Genomic DNA, 26065 nt, shown 5'->3' with positions numbered 1-26065 from the left:
CCAATCTTGGTGTCATCTGCAAACTTACTAACCATGCCCCCTATATTCTCATCCAAATCATTAATATAAATGACAAATAACAGTGGGCCCAGCACTGATCCCTGAGGCATACCACTGGTCACAGGCCTCCAGTTTGAAAAACAATTCTCTACAACCACCCTCTAGCTTCTGTCAAGAAGCCAATTTTGTATCCATTTAGATACCTCGCCCTGGATCCCGTGAGATTTAACTTTATGCAACAACCTACCATGCGGTACCTTGTCAAAGGCCTTACTAAAGTCCATGTAGACATCATCATCTGCACTGCCCTCATCTACCTTCTTGGTTACCCCTTCAAAAAATTAAATTAAATTTGTGAGACATGATTTTCCACTCACAAAGCCATGCTGACTGTCCCTAATCAGTCCTTGCATCTCTAAATGCCTGTAGATCCTGTCTCTCAAAATACCTTCCAACAATTTACCCACCACAGATGTGAGGTTAACTGGCCTGTAGTTCCCAGGCTTTTCCCTGCAGCCCTTTTTAAACAACGGCACAACATTTGCCACTCTCCAATCTTCAGGCACCTCACCCGTGACTATCGATGATTCAAATATCTCGGCTAGGGGACCCGCAATTTCCTCCCTAGCCTCCCACAACATCCTGGGATATACCTCATCAGGTCCCGGGGATTTATCTACCTTGATGTGCTTTAAGACTTCCAGCACCACCTCCTCTGTAATATGTACACTCCTCAAGACATCAATATTTAATTCCCCAAGTTCCCTAACATCCATGCTTTTCTCAACAGTAAACCTGATGAGAAATATTCATTTCGGATCTCACCCATCTCTTGTGGATCCGCACATAGATTACCTTGTTGATCCTTAAGAGGCCCTACTCTCTCCCTTATTACTCTTTTGCCCTTTATGTATTTGTAGAAGCTCTTTGGATTCTCCTCTGCCTTATCTGCCAAAACAATTTTGTGTCCCCTTTTTGCCCTCCTGATTTCCCTCTTAATTCTGCTCCTACACCCCATATACTCTTCAAGAGATTCATTTGATCCTAGCTGCCTGTGCACGTCACGTGCCTCTTTCTTCTTCTTGACCAGGGCCTCAATATCCCGAGTCATCCAGGGTTCCTGACTTCTGCCAGCCTTGCCCTTCACTCTAAGAGGAATGTGTTTACCCTGAACCCTAGTTAACACACTTTTGAAAGCGTGCCACTTACCAGACGTCCCTTTTCCTTCCCACAGACTCCCCCAATTAACTTTTGAAAGTTCCTGCCTGATACCATTAAAATTGGCCTTGCCCCAACTTAGAATATTAACTTTTGGGTCAGACCTATCATTCTCCATAGCTATCTTAAAACTAATAGAATTATGGTCACTGGTCCCAAAGTGATCCCTCACTAACACTTCTGTCACCTGCCCTTTCTTCTTTCCCAAGAGGAGGTCAAGTTTTGTCCCCTCTCTAGTCAGGCCATCCACATACTGAATGAGAAATTCCTCCTGAATACACTCAACAAATTTCTCTCCATCCAACCCTCTAATACTATGGCTGTCCCAGTCAATGTTGGGAAAATTGAAATCTCCGACTATTACCACCCTATTTTTCTTGGAGCTATCTGTAATCTCCTTACATATTTGCTACTCAATTTCTTGCTGACTATTTGGGGGCCTACAGTACAACCGTATCGAAGTGATTTCCCCCTTCTTATTTCTCAGTTCTACCCATATAGACTCAGTGGCCAAACCCTCGGATATATCCCCTTTCGGTATTGCCGTGATGCTTTCCCTAATCAAAAGTGCAACTCCCCCTCCTCTCTTGCCTCCTGTTCTATCTTTTCTATAGCATCTGTACCCTGGAACATTAAGCTGCCAATCCTGTCCCTCCCTTAGTCATGTTTCAGTAATTGCTATAATATCCCAGTCCCACGTACCCATCAATGCCCTGAGTTCATCTGCCTTGCCCGTCAGACCTCTTGCATTGAAATAAACGCAGTTTAATCTGGACTTCCCTTGCTCTCTGTCTTGCTTCTGTCTGATTTGCCTGGTACTTGGATTACTGACATTGCCTTTACTAATTAATGTGCTCTCTTTAACTTCCGTGCTGTCCTCAAACTTCTCTTCTGTCTCCCTACTGCTTTGGATCCCACCCCCCTGCCAAACTAGTTTAAACCCTCCCGAGTGGCTCTCGCAAATCTCCCCGTCAGGATGTTAGTCCCCCTCCAGTTCAAATGTAACCTGTCCCTCTTGAACAGATCAGCCCTTCCCCAGAAAAGATCCCAATGATCCAAAAATCTAAATCCCTGACCCCTGCACCAGCTCTTTTAGGTTCTAAACTGAGTTACACATGCTGCTCCCCTCAAACATATGAAATCACTCGAATACACACCATCTTGTTCAATAATCAACATAATTATTTCCAAAAAATGATCTCTAAATTTTACACCCTCATCATTGCCTACTACTAAGAAACGAGTTTCACTTACACTGCAAGAAAGTCCTTTATCACAGAAAGAACTTGTCTCTGACCCATTCGTAAAAATGGGATTTACCTGTAATGAAAAGTAGCAAGAGAAGGACAGTGTGCTTTGAGAGAAGCTCCTTGGCTGGCTGAGGTTCTCTCTGTCCCTTGGAAGTGCTTGAAGTAAAATCTTTACTTGAAGCTGTGGAAATATTTTCCTCCCCTCCACCACTACACCATGGTACTACATCTGCAACTTTGATGTTACCTGTTTGAAATAGGAAAAAAGTAGATGGCATGTCTTTGCCTGAGATATAATAATCTGTTTTAAGTTAAACAAATTATCTCTAAATAAAAGCAAATTACTGTAGATCTGGAAACTGAAACAAAAACAGAAAATGATGGAAAATCTCTAGGTCTAATAGCATTAGGGAGAACAGACAACGTTTCCAGTCTGGATGACTCTTCATCGGAGCTTTCCACAGATGCTGTCAGACCTGCTCTAATATCTCTCAATAATTTGACAAAGGCATGAACTGTGCTCATTCCATTCCATTGTGCATTTATAGTGATCAGACATGTTTTGTCTTTCACAGGGCTTGTTTCAAGAAATTACCTCGAATATTAAGTTTCAATACCATGCGATACACTTTCAATATGGTTACAATGATGAAAGAAAAAGTCAATACTCACTTCTCTTTCCCTCTGCGCCTTGACATGACACCATATACTGAAGATTATCTAATGGGCAAAAATGACCGCATAGATGGTACTGTAATGACTTTATCCAGTTTAATAATACAGCTTCACTGCAAATTAAAATAATTTTAATTATTCAGTTTTGCTTTGAAATGTATAGTTATTCGTCATCCTCTGATTTTAAGTAACTACTTTTGATACGTCTTACTGATGGTAATTTTCAAGATATAAAATGCAGTTTCTGAAAGAGTTTCAATGCTTTCTACTAATTGAGGTTTTCTTTTCATGGTTTTGCATTTTCTGAAATTGAGCCTCAGATGCAGGCTTCAAAATCACAATAATTATAGCTACAGATTCTTGTAGTGGGTTAAAGAAGGCTAACACTGATCCATCTTTAAAAAGAATTAGAAAGCTAGGTGGGGTAAATCTGTGCAGGTTCTCTCTCTAACATGTATTTTTTGGTTAATTATGAGCTGTCCATCAAATGCACAATGCCATTTGTCATAAATTGGTCAAAAATATTGGTTTATGTGACTTTTAGCTTCATAGAGGATTGAAGGTTTCCTGTATCTGATTCCTTTGTCTATTGCCCTGACAGAATAAGTTAAAAGGGCTTCTTTCTTTTGTCCTGGAGTTACTGTACCAATTTCCACCAGTTTGATGCTGCTACATGCTCATTGATAAAGGACTTTCCAGTATTTAAGTCAAGACCATAGCAGTCTTTATAATTAAACAAAAAAAAAACTGTGTACCTGGCAATGCTATGCTGAAGTGAACTTCAAGTATGTTTTGAATTGTCATTCTAGGTTTCAAAGAGAATGGTGAAGTTAAACAAAGTGAAAGCTTTGAGTATGATTTGATAGGAGTAACAGTGCACACAGGGACAGCAGATGGAGGTCATTACTACAGTTTTATCAGAGATATTGTGAATCTTCATGGTTATAAAAATAACAAATGGTAAGCAGATTTTTATAGTGCCATTTTTTAAAAATTCAGTTATATAAACTAGTAATGAAGACAGCAACATTCTGTATTTTCTTTCTCGTAACATTTCTATATTTATTAATGCTTAAAAATATCTTCATTATTGGCTTCATACCAACTAAATGAAACTTGTGCACAAGTATTTTTAAGATTCTGAGTAACACTCTGGCTAAAAACTTAATAGCATTTGTTTTAAGAGTTGTAGTTTTACCTGTTTTTTTATTTAGGTATCTATTTAATGATGCTGAGGTGAAGCCATTTGATTCTACCCAACTTGCGTCTGAATGCTTTGGTGGAGAAATGACAGTAAGTTATGTTATTTTTTCTGTAAAGGAGAAATAAATGCAAGTGGTAATGTTACCCCTTTTCTAGCATTCACTTTTCTCTCCCTTGATCCACAATAATTGTACTTCAGCATATTCTGTTCCTCTGCTTAATTAGAATACTTAGTTGAATTGAGCAAGCCCCATGATTGAGAACGTTATTTCTGTTCAAGTCCTTCCTTTAGTTGGGTGCTCACAACGCAGGTCATTACATCGGAAATATATACATCCATGGTGACATCATTTACCCTAGTAGGAAAAATATGTTGCAGTTGAAAGTGAGCACCGAATTATTTGTCTAGAAACTAAGTAATTTAGAGCAAAAATATGCTAAAAAGAATAAATAAATTAAGCAAGTTTATCATTTTACAGAAGCATTTCCTTCATTTTCAGTGCACATTTTGGGTGGAAGAGACTAGTATTGAAATATGCGTTAAATGATTTTTCTGGGTTATTTCTGTTTCTTTAAAAAATCTCTTTTTCCAAATTTTGAGGTAGATAGCCTTGTGAAGAGAAGCAATGTCCAGCTTTACAAATTAATTCACCTAGCCTTTGCCTGATAACGCATTTTCTGTTGCGCTTGTGATAATTTATTGCTGATGAGAATAGATTATGTTGATCCGGAAGATGGTAATGAAAATGACCATACACTGAATTTTCTAATTTTGGGAACTCTGATAATCGTTTGGGTTCATCAGTTGACTCTCACAGCTTGGATTGGAGATTTTCAAAGCTGGATTGATGGTGCCACTGGGAAAAATAATGTGCAGCTCAGTCAAAATGTCAAAAGATTCCTTATCTCAAAGTGTACAGTGTATCAAATAATAATATACGATTTAAATGGAGAGAGATTGCAGAACTCAATGGCACAGAGGGATCTGGACATCCTGGCACATGAAACTCAAAAGATTAGTAAGCAGCTACACCAAGTAATTAGTAAGACAAATGAAAGTAGGGAAATTTTACTGCAGCTGAACAGGACATTAGTGAAACCACATCTGGAACAATGTATATTGAAAAAATATATAATTGTGTTAGGAATAGTACAGAGCAGGTTCATTGGACTAATTCTTGGGATGAAGGACTTAACCAAGGAAGAAAGGTTGAACAGGTTGGGCCAATACCCATTGGAGTTTGGTGGCCCTACAGTTAACATTAACACTTCGGACCAAGGAGGGGAATAAGCAGCCATGGTTCCTACTCCTAATTGATTTTGACTTGGAAGTTCCTGAGTGAAGATTAATTGGTATATCTATTCCACCCTCCGATCAAATAGCATGCCAAAACTCACCAGCCAATCTCTCAAATAAGTATTAGAATGTGTCTCGAGACCCTGGATGTAAGGAATCGACAAATTATTATTTTATTTGTTATTAGTGTCCCAAGTAGGCTTACATTAACACTGCAATGAAGTTACTATGAAAATCCCCTAGTCGCCACACTCTGGCGCTTGTTTGGATACACTGAGGGAGAATTTAGCATCGCCAATGGACCTAACTAGCATGTTTTTCGGACTTGTGGGAGGAAACCGGAGTACCCGGAGGAAACCCACGCAGACACGGGGGGGAAAAGTGCAGACTCCACACAGACAGTGACCCAAGCCAGGAGTCAAACCTTAGCTGTGAGGCAGCAGTGCCAACCACTGTGCTACCATTGGGAGAAAAATTGATAAATCTCTATTTGCCAGTATTGTACTGTAAAACTAGGCTATCTGCCAGGTGCATTCTCATTTTTGTCTAAGAATGTCCAAATATTTAATAAAATTTCAATGCCAAATCTAATTTGTAACCCCTGTATTGAATGTTTGCAGTGCAAAATATTTTATTTCTTTACCAGTGCAAAAGATCTTTACAATTTCTTGTAGCTCCAGTAATGTATCCACAAAATAATTTTGACCCCTTTTTGTTTTCCTTTCATCCTGTTCACCTAACAGTTTCTTCCTTGCATCATTCTCTACAAGCGACCTGTTTGTAGAGTTTAACAATACCTTTCAGTAATTAGTGCCTTTGTTACCCCACTTCCTGATCTCCCTCCAAATATCAACTAAGCTATTTGGTTGAATCAAGCTTCAAGACACCTTCTATTTAATGCCCAGTTAACATGTTTCTGTGCAACCAATAGTAAATATATATAGTTTCAGATATTGAATTAGGTAAAAATTTAATTAACATTTTTATTTTGTTTAGACCAAGACTTATGATTCTGTCACGGACAAGTTCATGGATTTTTCCTTTGAAAAGGTAAATTTTTTGGCGAATAATCAGGATTTAATGTTTATATTTATTGCTATTTGGAGATGATGATCATTATCGAATAGTTGTACATCTTTTGTAATGCTTTTTTAACCCCCCACTTTTGGTATTGCATTCTTTTTGGTTTTCTTGTCTGGATAAAGCATGAAAGCAGTGGGAGGACCTGACTGACCATTGGAATATGCGTTTTCACTGACAAGTTCTTTATAAAATATGGCAGATATATTTGTTCACTTAACAGAGATAAATATAACTAATTTGCATATTTTCAGTTTTAGTGTGAAAAAACTTTTCATCCATAATTTGAATACTAAATGTTAGGCAGAATTTTCCCTCCAAAAAAACTAAATGTCATAATGGTGAGAAAACCAGAGTGATTGCGCACCACGGTACATCAGGCACACTACACACCACAATCGTCCCACATTCAGTCACATTTTGGGACAGTGGTGAGTTGCGTGGAGCCTGGCTGCAGAGTGCTCAAGAGCCGTTTCACAAGGGTGTCCCGATCTCTCAGTGCACTGAGAGACCCCACTTCATTTACATGTTCCCCCCAACCCTCTCCCATATGGGTCACCGGCATCGTCCCCACCTCTCCCCAATAATGACCCCCGACAAGCTCCACCCCTGCATGATTTCTGGCCCACATAGCCTGCCCTGTCATAAACAACCCCTTGGAACTACTGTTGGCACACTGGCAGTGCACAGCTGACACTGCCAGGGCACCATGTGGCCACTGCCCAGCATTCCACCCACCACCTGGGGCTTCAATGGCCTCCTGTGTGACGTCCCACTGGAGAGGTAGGAACATTCCAGGAGGGGGGACAATCGCATGCCAAACTCGCTAATGAGATTGAAATCCAGTCAATCTCATGCTAATCAGTCTGCGATCCGTTTCGCTCGTGTTGAAAGGGACCGGGATGCTTGCAAACTGTTTGGCATCGGGTATGGAACCGATTTTTAGGCCCGCAAGCTATTTTCTGCGACAGGCACAGAGATCCGAAAATCGCCCCCTCTGTCTTGGAAACCCATGTCCTGAAAATGAGAATATGATTTTAATTGTGCTAATCTGATTTTTATTATGCTAATAAGATTTTTATTCTGTCACTTGTTGATATTGACTGGCATTGCACGTGAGGAGTAAAGACTAAGTGCAGTATTGAGATCAAACCAAGTCTGGGAGGAAGATGTAGAGGGAAGGAGGTCTGAAGAAAGGGTGGAAGAGAACCAAGAAGGAAAGGAGGAAGTGTGCATGAAAGGAAGTAAACCAGGTGCTTCCCTGCAGCGACAAAGGGATGCCTTGTTTATGCATATTTTCTAATGACACAGCAGAGAGAATTGGTAGATCCATAAGAGGAGCTTTTGTTTTATCAAATTACCAAGGAAACCTAGAGTTTATGTTTGCTACTACTAATCCACATGGCTCAGATTGGGATCTCTAAATTTTGAGGTAATGGGTGTGATTTTCCTTCTCAGCAGGGTAGTCATTGCTTGTGTTAAGTACCTCTACAATATTTACATACACTGTAGAAATCTGTTGTACAAGGCAACCTCATATTTTGGTCCAAAAATCATTAGTTGGCCTCAATTTTTCACCCTGCAAGTGGATGTTTTACTTATCAGTACCTTATAACTGGGTGCGAGGGAGCAAGCAGCTGATGCACTGTTGCAAAGATAAATGTGATATTAAGGCACACCCATACAGAGCAGATCCCATGTGAAAAAAGTGGTGATTTCCCACATTCCATTTTTATATTTGAAGTATAAGTCAACTTCTGTTTTTGGGGGGCATCTCTTGAGGCTTCAGAGGTTGACTTATATGCTAACAACTACTGAATTGGATATCTGTTAAAGGTTTACTTCTGATAAAATGTGTAATGGGGAAAATCTATACCACTAATAGGGATAAACAGGAAAGGTTTGGAAGCTTTTTTAAAATTTAGTTGAGGATTTCTGTTCCCTTGTTACAGGGACAGAAAATCCATGATATGATTTGTATTTGTGGCTGTTCATTGGACTGGCTGCATTTCCATTGCCAGTTGTTTAGACATACAGGTCTCCATTTAGTGAATTAATGTTGTTGTCAATGGATAGTAAATGCAGACGAATATTATTCAAGAGTTGAAAAACTTTTAGTTTTTGATTATGAAGCCATTTGCAAGATGAAATTCATATTGCCTGCAACACAATCACCCTTTCCACGCCACTTGCTACGATATTGTCTAGGTTATCCTGTCAAGGACTGTCATTTTGGTGAGGTATTGTTATTACCTGGATCTTTGGAATCATTTACTAAATTCGGAGAGGTAGTGAGAAGATGATACCAATTTTTGAGGTAGAAATAAACTGATTTGAAGGAAAGTCATTTTACTTGCATTGATTACCTGAGCTTATTCCTCGACCAAAGTGAATGGTGCTTAAAGGTAATCCTGCACAATTATTTAACTACTAGTTGATCTCCTGAGATGCCACACAGTAAGGCAGGAAACTTGGTAACTTTTAGCTGTCTCTTGCTGCTGTTGCTTTGTTTTCCCCCCCATCTGTTTCTCTTGGTGCTACAGCTTGTTTGCACCTTTTTTCTCGCTCCATATTGCATTCCTTCCTTTCACATAATATGATATTATGGGGAGAATAACTATCTGGTCTTTTGCAGCTGCCTTCCCTTTCTCCTCCAATCACTTGCGTTTCTCCGCCTAATATTTGCCATTGTCTCCAAGCTCTTCTGCTCTGACCAAAGATTCAACCTTTATTGCTTTGGTGTTATTCACCTCCCTCCTAACCCACTATCCATTGATCTCCCCCTCTCTCTCTTCTCTCTCTCTCTCTTTCCCCCCCCCCCCACACCAAAGTGACAGGTTGATCGTCAATCGTTTTCTCAAGTTCAGGTTCAGAGTCTTTAATAAAGGAAATATAAATGTTACCTCTGATAAATATTTTTGATTGGTCCATTTGTTTTCCAAAATTATCTGAAGTGCCGAGGCAGAAAGTGCTGGGGCTCTGGAAAAATATCCCATAAGTACAACTGATTGCACATTGAGCAATTTTATTTTGGCTAAGGCTTATTTTCATAACAGAAATTTCCGTTACTGATGAAAAATCTAGTGCATGAACTTGTGAAATGTTAATGGTAGGTTTATTGCAATCACTGATGTACTCTGACTATAAAATAGCAATTGTGTGGCACCTTAGCAATGCAAATAATCATCATAGTGCCATCTATAAGAAAAACAATTACTGCACTTGCGAATTTTTAATCTAACTAGCACCCCAGGTACAAACTTAACATGCAGTAGTTATATACTTTGCCAAGGGAAGGAATGTCTGAGGTTTTAATCCGCTGATGTAGTATTTTGATCTTAGACACATAGCGCATACATGCTGTTTTACAAGCGTGTGGACACAGAGGAAGAAAATGGGAAGGAGTACAGCTTTGATGTTTCACCAGAGCTTTTGGAGGTATTGTGTTTTTCTTCTGAACTGTTGACTCTAGATTTTTGGAAAAAAATATTGACAGAAAAGATTGGAAGTAATGTTTTGTAGTTGTACAAGAAAAGGCCATCAAGTCTGCTCCATTATATTAATGGTACAACCAATTAACCTTCCACATACCCTTTATCAGCACAATATCCTAGGAAAGCAGAGTGGCTTAATGCTGAAAAATTCTAGGAAATCCTCCAACCCTAAAGGTAATTAGACAATTAAACTGTATCCAGCTTCCTTATTTGAGAAGCAAATCAAATTCTCTAAACAAAAAAAAATTTTAAAAATGTAACTGTCTATCATGAGAAATGAGTTAATGAATATGTTAATGAGACCACGACATTAATGCTGTAACTGTGACATCAACAGTCAGGTACTGAGAGGGTCCTAGAGAGCTGGGAGCAAAACAGCCTGTTTCCTGAATACCACATGCTTGTCTTTGTAAATAGTTAATAGATCATTTAATCATAGAATTCCTATTGTGCAGAAGGAGGCCATTTAGCCCATAGTCTGCACCAACTCTCAAAGAGCATCTTACTCACCCAGGTCCCTGGCGCTGTGCGGCAGCAGTGCTAACCACTGTGCCGACATGCCGTCCCTTAATTCTTAATAAAAGATTTGAAGTTAAACTATGCTGATTATCTCAAGTCTTTCAAAGTGAAGCAAAGCCTCAGGGTTAAGAAAGCATGATATTAGTGAAACCCCACCGATGCTTGGCAACATCAAAGGACATCAAAACAGTCTGTACCCATTTCTGGGTCCAGAATCATCAGTGCAGGAAATGAGGCCTAACTGGATGGCTCATGAAAGCCTGAAATTGAACCTCAGGCGTCATTAACAGTTCAAATGTGAGCGATCAGTGCCTATAGGCATGAGGACGATTGACTACTTACCCTGCTACCTGTGGTTCCAGGATGAGCACCAGTGGAGGGTTGAGGCAGGGGGTCAGAGGAATCCTGTCTGAGGCAGGTCTGACACAAACTCTCTTCGTTGTTTCTCTATATTTGTGAAGGTGCTCTAAAACAGCAGGTTCTTTGCACATGAAAATGGAGGGTCTAACAACTAATTTAGATGGCCACCAGGCATGACCAATAACTGGCACAACCTCAATTTCAGGATGTTGGCCTCCAAACCTGAATCTTACAGCATCAGTTTTATGTCAGTAGAACAGCCACAACAGTGTCCAATTTCTAATCCCTCACCTTTTTTACCTTGTCTTTGCAACTAAAATTTCATAAGATTTGATTTTGTATTGGTTGCCCTTCTCTGCAGGCTCAATATCCTTTATTAAGTGCAGAAGCTGTATGTGTGAATATACCAGAGACTTATAAGGCCTATGTTTCGTATTCTATATCCTAGCAGAACCACTTAACACTCTAATCGCTCACAATTTTGAAGAATAATCAGATATTACCTTGAGCCTCTTTCTTGATTTGTTGTGCATAATTGAGCTCCAATGATATATATTGTGCAAAAACTACTCTTCGCTACCACTTCGCTCCGAGGATTGTTCTCAGTGATTTTGTTTTCTTGTAGTGGATCTGGCATGACAACATGCAGTTTTTGCAGGACAAGAACATCTTTGAGCATACCTATTTTGGGTAAGTGCTATTGGATGTAATCTAATTTTGCATCAATCTAACATATCTAGATTATTCGTGAGTCATATTGGGAAAAAATGTAAAATAAATTCTGTTTTTCCAGTTTCATGTGGCAGTTATGCAGTAGTATCCCTAGCACATTACCGGATCCAAAAGCAGTATCGCTTATGACTGCTAAGGTGAGTGAGTATTTCATGGTTGACTTTTGCAGATAAAACTTCAGAAACAAAGACTTCATTTTTATATAAAACAAAGAGGTTGTCAAGCCACTAACACTAAATGTTTCTTTGATTGTAGCTGAGCACCTCGTTTGTCCTGGAAACATTCATCCATTCCAAAGAAAAGGCAAGTGCAAATTATTTAATACATCATATTGCATATAATGTACATGACTAAAATATGCATAAGCAAGGTGCAAGTACTTGCATAATAAAAGCAAAACTGCAGCTGCTGAAAATCTGAAGTAAAGAGTGCTGGAAAAACTCAGCAGGTCTGGCAGCATCTGAGAGAGAAATAAAGTACATACCTTGTTTTTAAATTTGTAATTTGAATTTAATCTGTTAACTCAGTGGAGCAGTATGAATTTATGAATTTGCAGTGAACCTTATGAATTTGCAGTATGTCAAAAATGTAGATATGGCCCCTGATGGGTAAGTAACTGAGTACTATGTTAATTTCTGATATGTGGCTAGTTACCCAATATTAGCTAGGAAACCTGTGTGAGTGAGCAGATGTAGGGTTAGGGTGGGGAAGCAGCCATGCTTCATGCTCAGTGTTACTTTGCTGCAATTTTGGCATGTGCATAAGTCGGAATGTTAGATAAGGATATTATTGGGATTGGTTGCCAAAATTCTCAGTTCAGATTCATATTTACAGGATTATCGCTATCCATTGAGGCATATTGCATTGGGAGTTACTTCCATTAACAAAGGAGTGTTTTGCATGAAATGGTTGAATGTATTGATTAAGGCGGAAAATACTTTTTCCTGTTGGTTTCTGTCACTTCTCAGAATCTAGCATTGTGATCTTAACTGTTGAAATGCATCTGCTAACCGCATCATATTTTGAGGGTTTGGGAAATTTATCTAGAGAATTTAGAGATAAACGAATTGACCTTTCAATAGATTATTTCCTTCCCTCATAAAGCATCAAGTTTATAAATTTTGGAGTTTATAAGTTTTGGATGGTATGCCATAATATGGTATTACAATTTTTTTCCATAGCCCACCATGTTACAATGGATTGAGCTGTTGACAAAACAATTTAATAACAGCCAAGCAGCTTGTGAGGTGAGGAACTTATTGGATCCATTGGTAATGTTCTTTAACTTTGTTCTAAATGACAGCTTTTAAAGTTCTAAAGGAAAAGAGTTTCTGACTCAATAATTAGACTGACTGCTGTGATATTGCTGGACCTTCACTCCCTATTCTTCTTTTGTTATATTCAAGAACCTCAAAACCCCAAGCATCAAAAGACAGAGGAGCAACAATGTTTTAAAGGGACAGAGGATTCTGTCCCTTTAAAACATTGTGTGTCTAGTTGACTCTGCTTGAACATATTCTACTTTCATTTACTCATTTTAGGATATGCAATTCCTTATAGATCAATTTAAAACATTTAGTAGGTTTAAAAGCAATTTATTTGATGTTGTTGGAAAATCTCTTCATTCATCTTCAAAAAACATATCTTATAGTCTCCAACTGAGACTGGACTTTTATTTTTTCTCTTCAAATCCACATAGCAGCAGGCAAACTCCTATCAAGCAGTACTAAATCATTAAATGTTATGCACCTCGTAGGCATCTGTAGTTTCATACTTCCCAAAGACAACGCATCTTAAGTATTATGCATTTTTCCAACAAAAGATGTGATTGTTCAAGTGACCACTGTCTTTAAGTTCCTTATGTTTGTGGCCATCACTAGACATGTATAAAAAGCAATTAATGAATAGTTATTTACTCAAAGCTGTCATTTATTGCCTAACAAGCTCCACAAAACTCTAAAGTCATTCAAACAACTTTTAACAAGATTATTAAGTGGGCATATTGTTTATTCACACACGAATAAAGTTTATATAGCATAAATAATACAAAAATTACATAGACTAGCAGAAGAACTAAACTTATCCATAAATAGACCATTGAGTCGTGCGTGCACAAGTGAACGATAAAATGCTAAATTAAGTACTTTATGCAGTTTAAAATATGAAGCAATATTTTCTTGTTTATTAACTCTTGTGAATGCTCTTTCCCCCTCTCTTCCTATCATATTTCACTTTTGTATCAGAAGAAATTAAAGCTTGAAATGAGAAAGGGCCATTCACCATCTGAGCCCATCTCTTACACAACCATGAACCTCATCAAGGATTCTATTTAATCTCCTCAGAGCATGTCTTCATAAATAGGTCTGATTCCCAATAATAATCAAGTAGTGCTACAAAATAGAAGACGGTGCTACCAGAAAAATGACCACTGTATACAGGAAAACCAGGTGCTTATCCTTTCCCCATTTGACAAATGCATAGAACTGATCTGAATTTCTTTCTGGTTTTTCATTTGTTGCATTTGCGGTGCTCACAAAGGGTGCACTGATGTAACCTGCATGGAAATGACTATCAGAAACCTGTGTAGTCAGATTGTCTGCTCTACACTAGGTACTGCTCTAGAGCAAGCTGCTGCCCCCAACATCTTGTCTGTATTTTTGAACCACTATTTACGTCTTGAAATGACAGACCGTTCTTTTTCAGAAGGGTCTTTATTTTTGACCTTTTGAATAAGAGATTTTCAGTCTCAAACTGTTGCAGATCGTCTCTTTAGCGCAAGTGTTTGAGGCTTATATGATGCAGTAGTTCTTTTTTAAAAAATATTACAATAATGGCTATTATTTCAGGCACTGTAAGGTGCTTTTAAATGTCTTGTGATCATGAAAGGTTCTTTATAAATGTGAGCCTTTTTTTTTGAAACATGGCTTTTTTGGAAGTAGAAAAGGAGCAGTGGTAATAAATCCATCTAGTGGTTGCTGAACATATTTAACTGGCCCCCTTCAGTGCCATCTTCAACTGCTTCACTAACGAAGGCCAGCAGGCATTCTCCATCAATCTTTCCATACAATTGTTCCATCCTACAGTCCATAAAGAGAGAACATTGCAGTCAAATCTACTCCAATTCTCCAAATTTGTAGTGTACATGTCCACATTTGTTTTCCTTTTTAAAAACAAATCACTATCACGCTACCCTCTTATCCACTTTCCCCAAGGCTATGTATCATTGCTCCTAAATGAATATACACGTCTGGGAATTTTATAGAGGGATTAAGCTATGTTTCTGGAATGTGGTGAAGGGAATGATTTGGCCCGCAGGCTTCTTGAGTGCAAATCCTAGATGGTCCTGCTATAGACACTGAACTCTCCACAGGTGCAGGGTTAGCCTAGCTCAGCCTGTCTTTTGGCTCCTGGACAGTCATAGTGCACAAAGAATTGGTGTGGAAGACCTACTATCCAGAGACAAAACATCATATTCCATGACCACATTATTCCTGACCTCCCTTGGAGCCTCTGTGTTACCATGGTAAAAAGAAATTCCTTTGTTTGTTCCCACACCTTGAATTTTATTGTGGAACTGAAAATACTTTGTTTGAGTATCACTTGGACAATATTGCAACCTAATTTGTTGTTGTTGTGCCCTCTAAATTAGGCTGAAATGCAAGCTGCTAATGCTGACAAATTCATGTACTTTAAACAACTATTCTTTCCTCACAATTCCAGAATACAGATAATTAGTTACTTTGTACATAGATATTTGAGTCACATAATGAACAATGCTATAATCCTGATAGTGGAAACTTATTGATCTGATGATATAGTCACATGGCTATAATAATTTTGGTGTTGTGTATGAAATAGTGAGAATTGTAACATGGAACTTTTGTTCAAAGGTAATTTCAAAATGCTAACTTTGTCTTCTGTCTAAACAGTGGTTTTTGGATCGAATGGCAGATGATGATTGGTGGCCAATGCAAATCCTCATTAAGTGTCCAAATCAGATTGTGAGACAGGTATGAAGTGCTTTAGTTCAGTTGGAGTAATTGTAATTAATGACAGTATTTTTCATCATTAAAGCATATTTCAGAGATTATTTTCCATGACCATTCTAATTTGATACCTTTTGTAGCAAGTTTGTGGTTAATATCTTCAGCAAGAAAATTGTTTTGATAAAATTTAAAATGTGATTATAAAATCCTCTCCCTTTGCACCTTACTTTGGGCTCTGCAGATGTTCCAGCGCTTATGCATTCATGTGATTCAAAGACTCCGACCGGTGCATGCACACCTCTACCTGCAACCAGGAATGGAAGATGGGTAATGACAAAATCACTTTTTCTATATCTCTGAATGTATTTGGTAAAGAATAGGCTTTGATTTCCATCTGAAGCAATAAATGCTCCCTTTCCATGGCTAAATCCTTGCTGTTGTTCCAGTATTCTGAATGGTGCGCATAATCTCCAACTCTTTAATGACTCCCCTTCTCTGACCACCTCCACCTACTCTACCCCGATTCCCCACCATTCTCACCTCCAGTGCTATGTGAGAGACGCACATGATTTTTGGACCCCTGGGAAACCCAGCCTCCATGATGAAGGTGAAGAAATGCAGCCTCCTTAAGCTATTACTGCTAAAACTCTTTCCGAAAGCAAATTGATTCTCCCCCTCCTTTGGGGTCGGTTTGAGATTTAATTTTTTTTTTGCTTTTGTTTCTTATCTGGTCTTTGGAGTTAAAATCCCCCCCTACATGTACGCAAAGCAATAATCAACAATGCCGATAGCATTGGGAGGCACGATGGCACAGTGATTAGCACTGCTGCCTCACAGCACGAGGGACCTGGGTTCTATTCCCGGCTTGGGTCACAGTCTGTGCAGAGTTTGCACATTCTCCCCGTGTTTGCATGGGTTTCCTCCCACAGTCCAAAGTGTGGGTTAGGTTGATTGGCATGCTAAATTGCTCCTTAGTGTCCCTGGATGCATAGGTTCGAGGGATTAGCAGGGTAAATATGTGGGTGCTGGGGATAGGGCCGAAGTGGGATTGTTGTCCATGCAGACTCGATGGACCAAATGGCCTCCTTCTGCACTGTAGTGTTACTATGACTTCTATGATTGACCAAGATAGTCAAATGCAAGACTAAAGTGGTCATGATGTAAAATTCATAATGCTTTGGTCAGACTGTGCTTTGAATATTGATGGTTTACATGCACATCAAATGTTAAAGTGCTGGAGGCAGAGAACAACTGAGACAGGCCCATCCAAGACCTGACTAATGACTGAAGACTTGAGCTTGGGGTTTTTAGCCTTGAAAGGTGTCTGAGAGGTGATATTGTAAAAGTAAATTGGAGAGATCAGGAAAGATGGAAAAAAAATGAAATGCTGGTTTAAATTGCAAATGTATTACAAAGAACCACAGGTTTAAACTATTGAGAGATAAATGTAGGACTAATATGAGGACCTTTTCCCTCATACCAAGATTTATGAATGTTTGGGGCGAACTTTCAGTCATAGGGTGATTTAAGAAATAATCAGATGCTACAGTGGGAGGGACAGTTGCATCTGCCTAGGTGAATGGATTAAGAATGACCAAATGACATTTTTAATGGGTAATCTTGTAAATCAGATCTGCATCTGGTTCCTTATGCACTACTTTGGCTGCTTTTAATAAGAGTCTGATCCATGTATATATAATGTCATGGGTTAAATTTGAATTTCTAGACTAGTTTGACATTTGAAAAACAAGTATCTAGTTCGGTGTTTTACGTTTGCACCAATAATTTTTTCCCATTTACATTTCTTTGATTTTATGTAAACCTGGATCTTGTGACATTTCCATTTCTTTAATGAAACAAGTTCTTTCTGTGGAATTTCTCTTCATAGCTTGCAGTTTCAGGTCTCGGATTACCCTGTTATGGTTGTAATGAATCTCTCCTCTTGGAACTAGTGATCAGAATTTCATACCCAATCAAACTATGGTCTTTTCCATTCATTAAATTAAATTAATGCAAACTATTTGCCAAAGTTCATGTCCTCAAGTTGCATTCCAATACTTTATTAACAATGGCATGATGTCATGTTGCTTAAATATTTTTACTGATCGATAACCACATCCAAATTCCTTTCCATATTGCCCACGGCTAATTATTGATACGTGTGTTTGCTAAATTGTGTATTGCTTCAGTTTATGAGCATTGAATTCTATCTCCTATTGAATAATCCCCTAATTTATCGAGATGTCTGAGTAATTTTAATCTTAGTTCTTTGGGTAAATGGCTAGTTATCACACTTGATAGTTACAAGTTACTAGAGCTGATCACTTACTGGCACTCAGCATTGAAAGCAACTCTAATGTCACGATGATCTGGTGATCAACTTGGGTGATATGGTTGAAATTGATCCCAAGTAATGGGATCAACTGAAGGGGGTGCTCACCAAGTCTAGAAAGCAAAAAAAAAAACCCACAAGTTATTTTGATCACTAGAAATTGCTGAACCAGCCAGATGCTGTAGGGAGGTCATATCGCACATTAGTTTTGAGGGTCAGTTATTGGTCCACTCGAGAGGCATTATATAGGAATCGGTACTAACTCCAGTTTTAATGATGCGATCTTTGAAATAAAAATCAAAAAACTGCCGCTTGCTGCATCAACACTACATAGTTCTAATCCCACCTGAGGCATTGTTGCCATCATCATTGGGTATTTACTTTCATTCTGTTTCTGTTGGATGCACATTCACACTTACTTATTTGTGAAATATCCAGATGTGAATTCATTTGTGAACTTTGCAGTTAAAGCATTGCTCTTATTCTGTTCCTCTGATAAGGTTAAAAATCAGTATAATGAAGCACCCCATCTTTCTCATTGCTGGTGTCTCTAGAATATTAGATTAGAGAGAGCAGTACTGATTTTCATTACCTACTTTTGCTAATGTTATCAATTTAGATCTGTTAAACATACGTCTGTGATTCAGTAGAATCAGTCTCTTCCATAGGTTTCTTTTATCAGAGTTGATCCACATTGCCCAACATTGTACAGTGGTGTGACCTGGAGGTTGTGACAACAGATTCTGCTTTGTATCTTGAACCAGATGTCCCTGTCTTTTGCACAGTTATTTATTCTGTTTCAACTGCAGGACTGTTGACAATAGATGAGTTGAGACTTGATTGAATCATTAAGTTACTTTATTTTATAGAAGGTGAATATACAAAGCAATAATTATTAGATTTACTTGGTTTGGTTGATGCAATTTAGTTCACCTAATACTGTTTAAACAAAGCAATTGCCTTACTATCCAAATTCAGTGACCTGCTTTGCTTGACTTAAACAGACTTGACTTTTCTGCATTCAGACTCTTTGAATGTGTTTTGTAGCTCAATATCTTTTCTGCTGTCATTTAAGTGCCAGTTACATCTCTGCCCATGAAATGGGATAAGACCAATGGTTTTTCCATCATAACAGGCAAGATCTGTTTTTCCAACCCCAGGAAAACTAATGAATCATTTAATCTCAGAGAAAAACAATTTTGCTATCTAAACCGCCCTTTGTCTGGGAGTCTTGTTTTAAATGCATGAGAATATGCATTGTGTTTAAAAAAAGAAATCAGCAATAAAAGTTACTCTTTCTGAATCATCTTTGTGACAAAATGATCACATAGGAAGAATCTTGCAGATACACCCTACCTAAAATATCCAGTTAGCACATATTATTAAAATGAAAGTAAACGTTTGTATCCTCGGCATCTCTTGGCAGCACAAGCTCACAACTCAGAGATCCTGGAAGGTGCTGAAAGCATCTGCATAAACTTATTGCTAAGCCAACAACATCTGTGAAGGCTGAACCACATACATCGAATGGATGGCAGCCTTATACTCAAAGACCTTAAGTACAATGAACTGGCCACTGGGTCAGAACCTGCTGGACATCTGTGTCCCTGCTGCGAGGATACCTGCAAGTGCAGCATGTAGATGATGGACATCGACATGGACAACTGGGAGATGGCCAGAACTTCTGGAGATTGACTGCTCAGAGGGGCATTGGAAGAGGCAAAGAGAAATTATTAGTCCAGCTGGCTGAGAAGAGGGCTCCGAGAAATCAAGCTTAGTGAATGTTGCACCTTCTCAGCCTGCCACCTTAAACTGCAGCTGGTGCAGGAGAGACTGCCATGCCGGAATGAAGTTCCTGAGACACACCAGGGGATGTTTAACACAGAGTCGACTATAAAGTCGTAGACACATCATCTCATGGGACAGAAGGCTACCAGAGACCTTTTATGTTGAACCTTTATTATTATGGTTTCTGGCTACTTGGCTGTGCTGTGGTGTTCAGTATTCCTGGGAAAGAAAACAATGAAGTCTTCAGGAGCGTGTTCTTTTATGGTACGAAAGGGAGCAACATGGATTCAATACCATCATATAATTGTAGCTACGTATTAAAGTTGCATTGGTAATGGAAGCATATTCTGATTATGTGTTGGCATGCATTTTTTTAAAATGAAAACATTGTCAAATTCTGAAATAGATCAGGCTTTATCATTCAATTTTGAGAGTGATGCCAGACATTCATTATTGTAAGGTCAATGAAAACCTTTTTATTAAGTCTTAGCTATTCAAATAAGGCCAGTTGCTTGTTGTTTCTTCCACTAGTATTTTCTGTCATGGAATTTGTGGTTAATAGAAATGGCATCCCTGTGGGAATGTTGATTTCTTCTGTCGTTTTAGCATGATTCTGTTTTTTTTAAAAAATAGAAAGTAGTTGGAAATTTCTCATTTCATAAAGAGTGAAGTGGCAGGAATTTGCTTGGATATTAACTGGTTTCCTCATGTTAATTGATCTTCAACTGTACACAATATTGAGAATGTAGTAGAATGACTTTTCTAGAATGTCGCTAATCTTGTATTCTTGTATGCAAGACTATTATGACATATAGCTGTTGTTCTAGAAATTATTATAAAATTATTTCATTGTGTTTAGAGTATAATTTCTAGCAATTACTTTCCAAATATAAATTCCATTTGGAAAAGTGAAAGCTGTCTGCAATAACTTTATTTATCATTTGAATCTCATGATGTTGTTGAGAATTCAGATCTGGTTTACCAGTTAGGAAGAGAAAGATTATACCATGATTAGTTATGAGCATTTATTTTCAGGTGAAGAATTATATAAGGTTTCAATATTCAGTTGAAAAACTTAAATGCAACTGTAAAGTCATTATTTATTTGACATTTTATTGCATTTAAATATTGTTCACAGACTTGGATAATGCAATTAACATACCTTAATTTCTGTTTTTGTAGCTCTGATGACATGGATGGTCCGGTAGAAGATATTGGAAGTCGTTCATGTGTAACTAGGTTTGTGAAGACACTGTTGTCTATTATGGAGCATGGAGTCAAACCTCACAGCAAGCATCTCACCGAGTATTTCGCATTCTTGTTTGAGTTTGCCAAAATGGGAGAGGAAGAGGTAAATGGATACATACTGTCTTTAAACAGCACTGGAGAGAGGAGTAATTAGATGTGTTACCCCATTTTTCCATATAACTCTATTAATTGTTGTTTAATTGTTTCAGAGCCAATTTCTTTTGTCATTGCAAGCTATATCGACAATGGTACATTTTTACATGGGAACAAAGGGACCAGAAAATGTAAGAATTTTTCAACCATCCATTTGAAGCTGATTAATATACTGTTATGCAATGTGTTTTTATTCTAATGTCTGGTTGTCATACATTTTAATTTCCTATAACTTAGCAACGGTAGGTTTCTCATTTCCTTATTGTTGAGTTTCCTTTTTGTGTATAGGACTCAAATTTGCAGTCACTTCTCAAATTCTGCTCATGCTGAATTCACTCTTTTTGTAAAATGCACAGAAATATTAGGGCAACATTTTTTATGCGCTAGTGACTATTGTGTTTCCATTAAGGGAATGATACAAATGTATAACTTTAATGATTAGTTATAGGATTGAATCTTATCATGACAAAAAAATTAATAATTGAACTTCGGTATCACTTAAATTTTTGTTTGTTCAAATTTTTAGCAGTTTTCCCAGCCACAAGTTGAGGTATTATCTGAAGAAGAGGGTGAGGAAGAAGAAGAGGAAGAAGATATTTTATCTTTGACAGAAGAGAAATACCGTCCTGCAGCACTGGAGAAGATGATTGCCTTGATTGCACTTCTGGTTGAGCAATCACGTTCTGAAAGGTAAGGCATATACATAGATGTATCCAGAAAGAGCTATCCAATTAATCCCAATCACCTGCTCTTTCCCCGACAAACTTTGTCCTGCAAACATTTCTTGTAAGTATTTGTTACATATTGCAGAATTAAGTTAGTGCTAAATATCTGTTAATTTATTTTAATTCAGGAGAAACTAAAAAGCGAATTAAGTAGTTTTTTAAATTGGCATGATTGTCATTTATTTAAGTGTAATCATTTGAATTTGACAGTAAAGTAATAGGTCTAACTTTTTAATTAGCACTTTATAAAAAGTTACAACATCCTATTTATCAGGAAATTAAGATTTATAATACCAAAGTGTACTATTTTGTGTGTATCCCAGTCTTAATATCCAGACTCAGGGCTAGTGTTTACCCTTTCTAATTCTGTCTCTTTTAAATAGGCATCTTACATTGTCGCAGAATGACATGGCTGCCTTGACAGGAGGCAAGGTATCGTCAATAGACATAGAACTGGTGATATATATTTCTTTATTTCTTTTAGCAATCCTTGTGTAAGATTTCAATGACAGCATAGGATTACAGCAAAAACCTGTTCTTCATGTATGTTACAAAATTGAACAGGAAATTGTCAATCTTCAGTTATTTAAAGCATAAAATGTAATTATTGGGCATATATTGTCTTTGCACATTGGATCCTGCAACTATTGCTTCACATTTATTCATCTCTAGACCTGGTTGTGCAAGTCAATCTTCCATTTCAACTTTTGTGGTACTTTAAATTATTCCAATTTTTTTTGATCCCCATAAATGTTTTGAAGATATGCTCAGTGTTTAACAAACGAGTTGAGAAATACAGTGCAATCACAGCAAAACTCTTCTAGTACACCATGCCCTCATTTTTCTAGACGTGCGTTCCACTCTGCATATCAGTGAAAATTCATCAAGAATGTCTAAAAACAACAATACTTTACTGTGATGGTTGCTAAAACGATGTGTTCAGAGAAATATATTTTATTCAGATTTATTATATTCAGATTGCCAGCATTTTTCACCATTTTTTTACTGAGCTTTTCCCAGCCTACCAACGAAGTTACAAATCATTTAATTCTTATGATATACATGCAATGCTTTAGACATAGTAACATTGGAAATATTTAATTCCCTATGTAAGTAGATGCGTACTAAAATTTCCACAGCAACTGAAAGCTATCTGAAAAATCCAGTAATGATGTATGCCAGGCACTGCAAGTGCGTAGCATGTTGTCAAGATTTGTTGCATGCAGGCCTACAAGAACCAAGTAAAGAAGCAGGAATATGCCAGTCAACCTTGAAGCCTGCAATGCCATTCAAGAAGATCATGGCTGATCTGATCATAGACACAACTTCATATTTCTGCCTGACTTCCATAACCTTCAACTCCCTTGTAGATCAAAAATGTGTCTAACTTGGCCTTGAATGTATTCAAGTCCCCAGCCTCTACTGTCCTGTGGGATACAGAATCCCAAAGAGCAATTATCTGAGAATGTGAGGTTATCCAATTTGACAGAAAGAATAGCAAAACAGAGTCTTTAAACTGAGAGATCCACAAGGCAGTGGGGCTGTAAACCCACAGCTGGAAAGTTTGGTTCATAAATGCCAGGGCCTGTTCACATACTGGTGAGCCTGCACTCTGCATGGGGTCTGGAGGGCAAATCTCCCGGAGTACCGTTGAATTTTAGCTGAATTTTAGCCTGGGATCACGAGGGACCCATGTGTAACCATGACAAGCTGAGGAATTATCAATGGAGAGAATCATGACTGACCCTATTGAACCTACCACACTTATCTGAGGCCTGGGCCTCCAGCAGTGGTCTTCAGATTCAAGCTGACTGAAGTACCAGCAGTTACCACTGCCTCCAGCATCTGATTGACCAGCAGCACTCGCAAGAGGGACATCTGCCCTGTGGAAGAATTTCATGCTGGAAACTCCCCCCTACAGGGATTGGTGACCCCAATGGTAGTCAGCAAACTGCCTAATTAGGACTTAATCCCAACAAGACTCCTGAAAGTGACTCCAACATGATGCCACTAGCTCTCCAGCCAGTAAACAGGCCCAGCGCCATAAGCATTAAGTTTCAACTTTAGAATGGTCTTCTAGTAAGCCTGTTAAGTGAGAGTTTGGCAGTTATACATTTGGGCTAAAAGAATTAACAATAGTAATATAAGAGTGCTCTGTATGTTGAAATATGAACTTGATACCACATTTGATGGGCAATACGGTGGCACAGTGGTTAGCACTCATAGTGCCAGGGACCCGGGTTCAATTCCAGGTTTGGGTCACTGTCTGTGCAGTCTGCACATTCTCCCCAAGTCTGCGTGGGTTTCCTCTGGGTGCTCTGGCTTCCTCCCACAAGTCCAAAAGAAGTGTTGGTTAGGTGCATGGTTATGCTAAATTCTCCCTCAGTGTACCCAAACAGGTGCCAGAATGTGGCGACTGAGGGATTTTCACAGTAACTTCTGTGCAGTGTTAATGTAAGCCTACTTGTGACACTAATAAACTAAAAAAAAATAATCATTTTAAATAACTCAAGACTAGCAAAGGGATTTCTAGCAGACTGCAGAAGGTAGTTCACATTTTTGCACTGTTAATTCTCTTTGGACTGGATCAAGTTTACTATTTGTTTTAGTCTCAATGTATATTTTTGGACATGTTGTACATGCTTCATTGGTTGGTAGTAATTCAAAATTGTGCTGCTGTTAGTGCTTGGATGCTGTATTGTGTTTTGATATTTCTGAAGGTTAGTGTTCCTGGTTTTATTTTCTTTTTCAGGGTTTTCCATTTTTGTTCCAACATATCCGAGATGGTATTAACATCAGACAAACATGCAATTTGATCTTCAGCCTCTGTCGTTACAACAACCGACTTGCAGAACATGTATGGAGCTTTTTTGTGTTGGTATAATTCGGGACCAATGCTTTTCATTTTCATAGATGTTCATTGGAATAGTGTGGGAGAAAGTCGCAAGTGTTTTTAATAAGGTTTTTTCTTTGTGTGTTTAGATTGTGTCCATGCTATTCACATCAATAGCAAAGCTGACTCCAGAGGTATGTCCATTAAATTATTGTATTTTTTAATGTTGAGAGGAAATCTTATTCCAAATTTGTCCTTTAAGCTTTAGTACTAAATATAGCAAACTTCTACACAGCTCTTTAACTTTTATATTCCTCACCTTTTTTCCCCTCAGTTGAGATTGAAGATGTTGACTTCTTGCTGGATAGGACCCCTGTGTGTCACTCACCATTTGGTGCCTTGCCCAAGTGGAATTTATTTGTGTGGGTCTCTATTGTGAGCATCAGCAAGCTATTTGAGCATGGCATGACATACCTAAACAAGGCCTTGGCCTCAAACAAAAATAGAAAATGCTGGAGAATCTCAGCAGGTCTGACGGTGTCTGTGGAGAGAGAGCAGAGCCAACGTTTCGAGTCTAGATGACGCTTCGCCAGACCTTTGTTTCAGATTCCAGCATCCGCAGTATTTTGCGTTTATCCTAGGTCTTGGCCTCACCCAACATTTACCTATGCAACTCCGATAGGGATCAGTAGAAGGCAACTAAGAACCTTGTAAAATTTTCCGCTACTTTATTCCGGGGTTGATTGAGGACAGTTGTAGTACTCCACCAGCAGTCTAGCTAAAATTAGCTAATTCAGCCTCAACAGGGAATCAATGTTTCTACATTTGTATGACTAAGTTCCTCAGTGTCTGAGAAAGCTGGGATATTAAGAATGTGCCAGTCTCCCTGGTCATTTAAAGCTTTATAATAAAATGATCTGAGGTCAAAAATGTTGCTCGCATATAAAAATGTATACTTGATATTATTTCTAGGCTGCACAGCCTTTCTTTAAGCTACTATCTATGTTGATGGAGTTTGCTGGTGGACCACCTGGAATGCCTCCATTTGCTTCTTGTATTCTTCAGAGAATTTGGGAGGTATGCATAAATATATCACCTGGTTAAAATTTATTTCAGCATTACAAATTTAAGTGATTAATTTTCATAAGCAATGGAATCTGGAGCACTGATTT

General features: G+C 38.3%; 1 protein-coding gene across 8 annotated transcripts in view; it reads left to right on the top strand.

The window, feature by feature from the left end:
• The window catches only part of usp34 (ubiquitin specific peptidase 34), a 257669-nt gene that overhangs the window by 181019 nt on the left and 50585 nt on the right, over positions 1-26065 (top strand). For 3 of the 8 annotated variants that reach the window (XM_078229923.1, XM_078229919.1, XM_078229925.1), the window contains 18 exons: positions 3044-3216; positions 3953-4103; positions 4358-4436; positions 6640-6693; positions 10066-10161; positions 11722-11786; positions 11890-11965; positions 12084-12131; positions 13010-13075; positions 15758-15838; positions 16056-16141; positions 21117-21285; positions 21392-21466; positions 21862-22025; positions 22444-22516; positions 24813-24938; positions 25043-25087; positions 25866-25970. In XM_078229923.1, coding sequence (XP_078086049.1) covers positions 3044-3216; positions 3953-4103; positions 4358-4436; positions 6640-6693; positions 10066-10161; positions 11722-11786; positions 11890-11965; positions 12084-12131; positions 13010-13075; positions 15758-15838; positions 16056-16141; positions 21117-21285; positions 21392-21466; positions 21862-22025; positions 22444-22516; positions 24813-24938; positions 25043-25087; positions 25866-25970 — 1732 coding nt within the window. The remainder of the gene's footprint in view (positions 1-3043; positions 3217-3952; positions 4104-4357; positions 4437-6639; positions 6694-10065; positions 10162-11721; positions 11787-11889; positions 11966-12083; positions 12132-13009; positions 13076-15757; positions 15839-16055; positions 16142-21116; positions 21286-21391; positions 21467-21861; positions 22026-22443; positions 22517-24812; positions 24939-25042; positions 25088-25865; positions 25971-26065) is intronic. The other 5 variants (XM_078229924.1, XM_078229920.1, XM_078229926.1 and 2 more) reach the window with 3 other exon arrangements.

The sequence above is a fragment of the Mustelus asterias genome, chromosome 15 (assembly GCF_964213995.1).
Source record: "Mustelus asterias chromosome 15, sMusAst1.hap1.1, whole genome shotgun sequence".
Classification (NCBI taxonomy): Eukaryota; Metazoa; Chordata; class Chondrichthyes; order Carcharhiniformes; family Triakidae; genus Mustelus; species Mustelus asterias.
The sequence above is the reverse complement of the archived record's forward strand: the minus strand, read 5'-3'. Positions and strand labels throughout refer to the sequence as shown.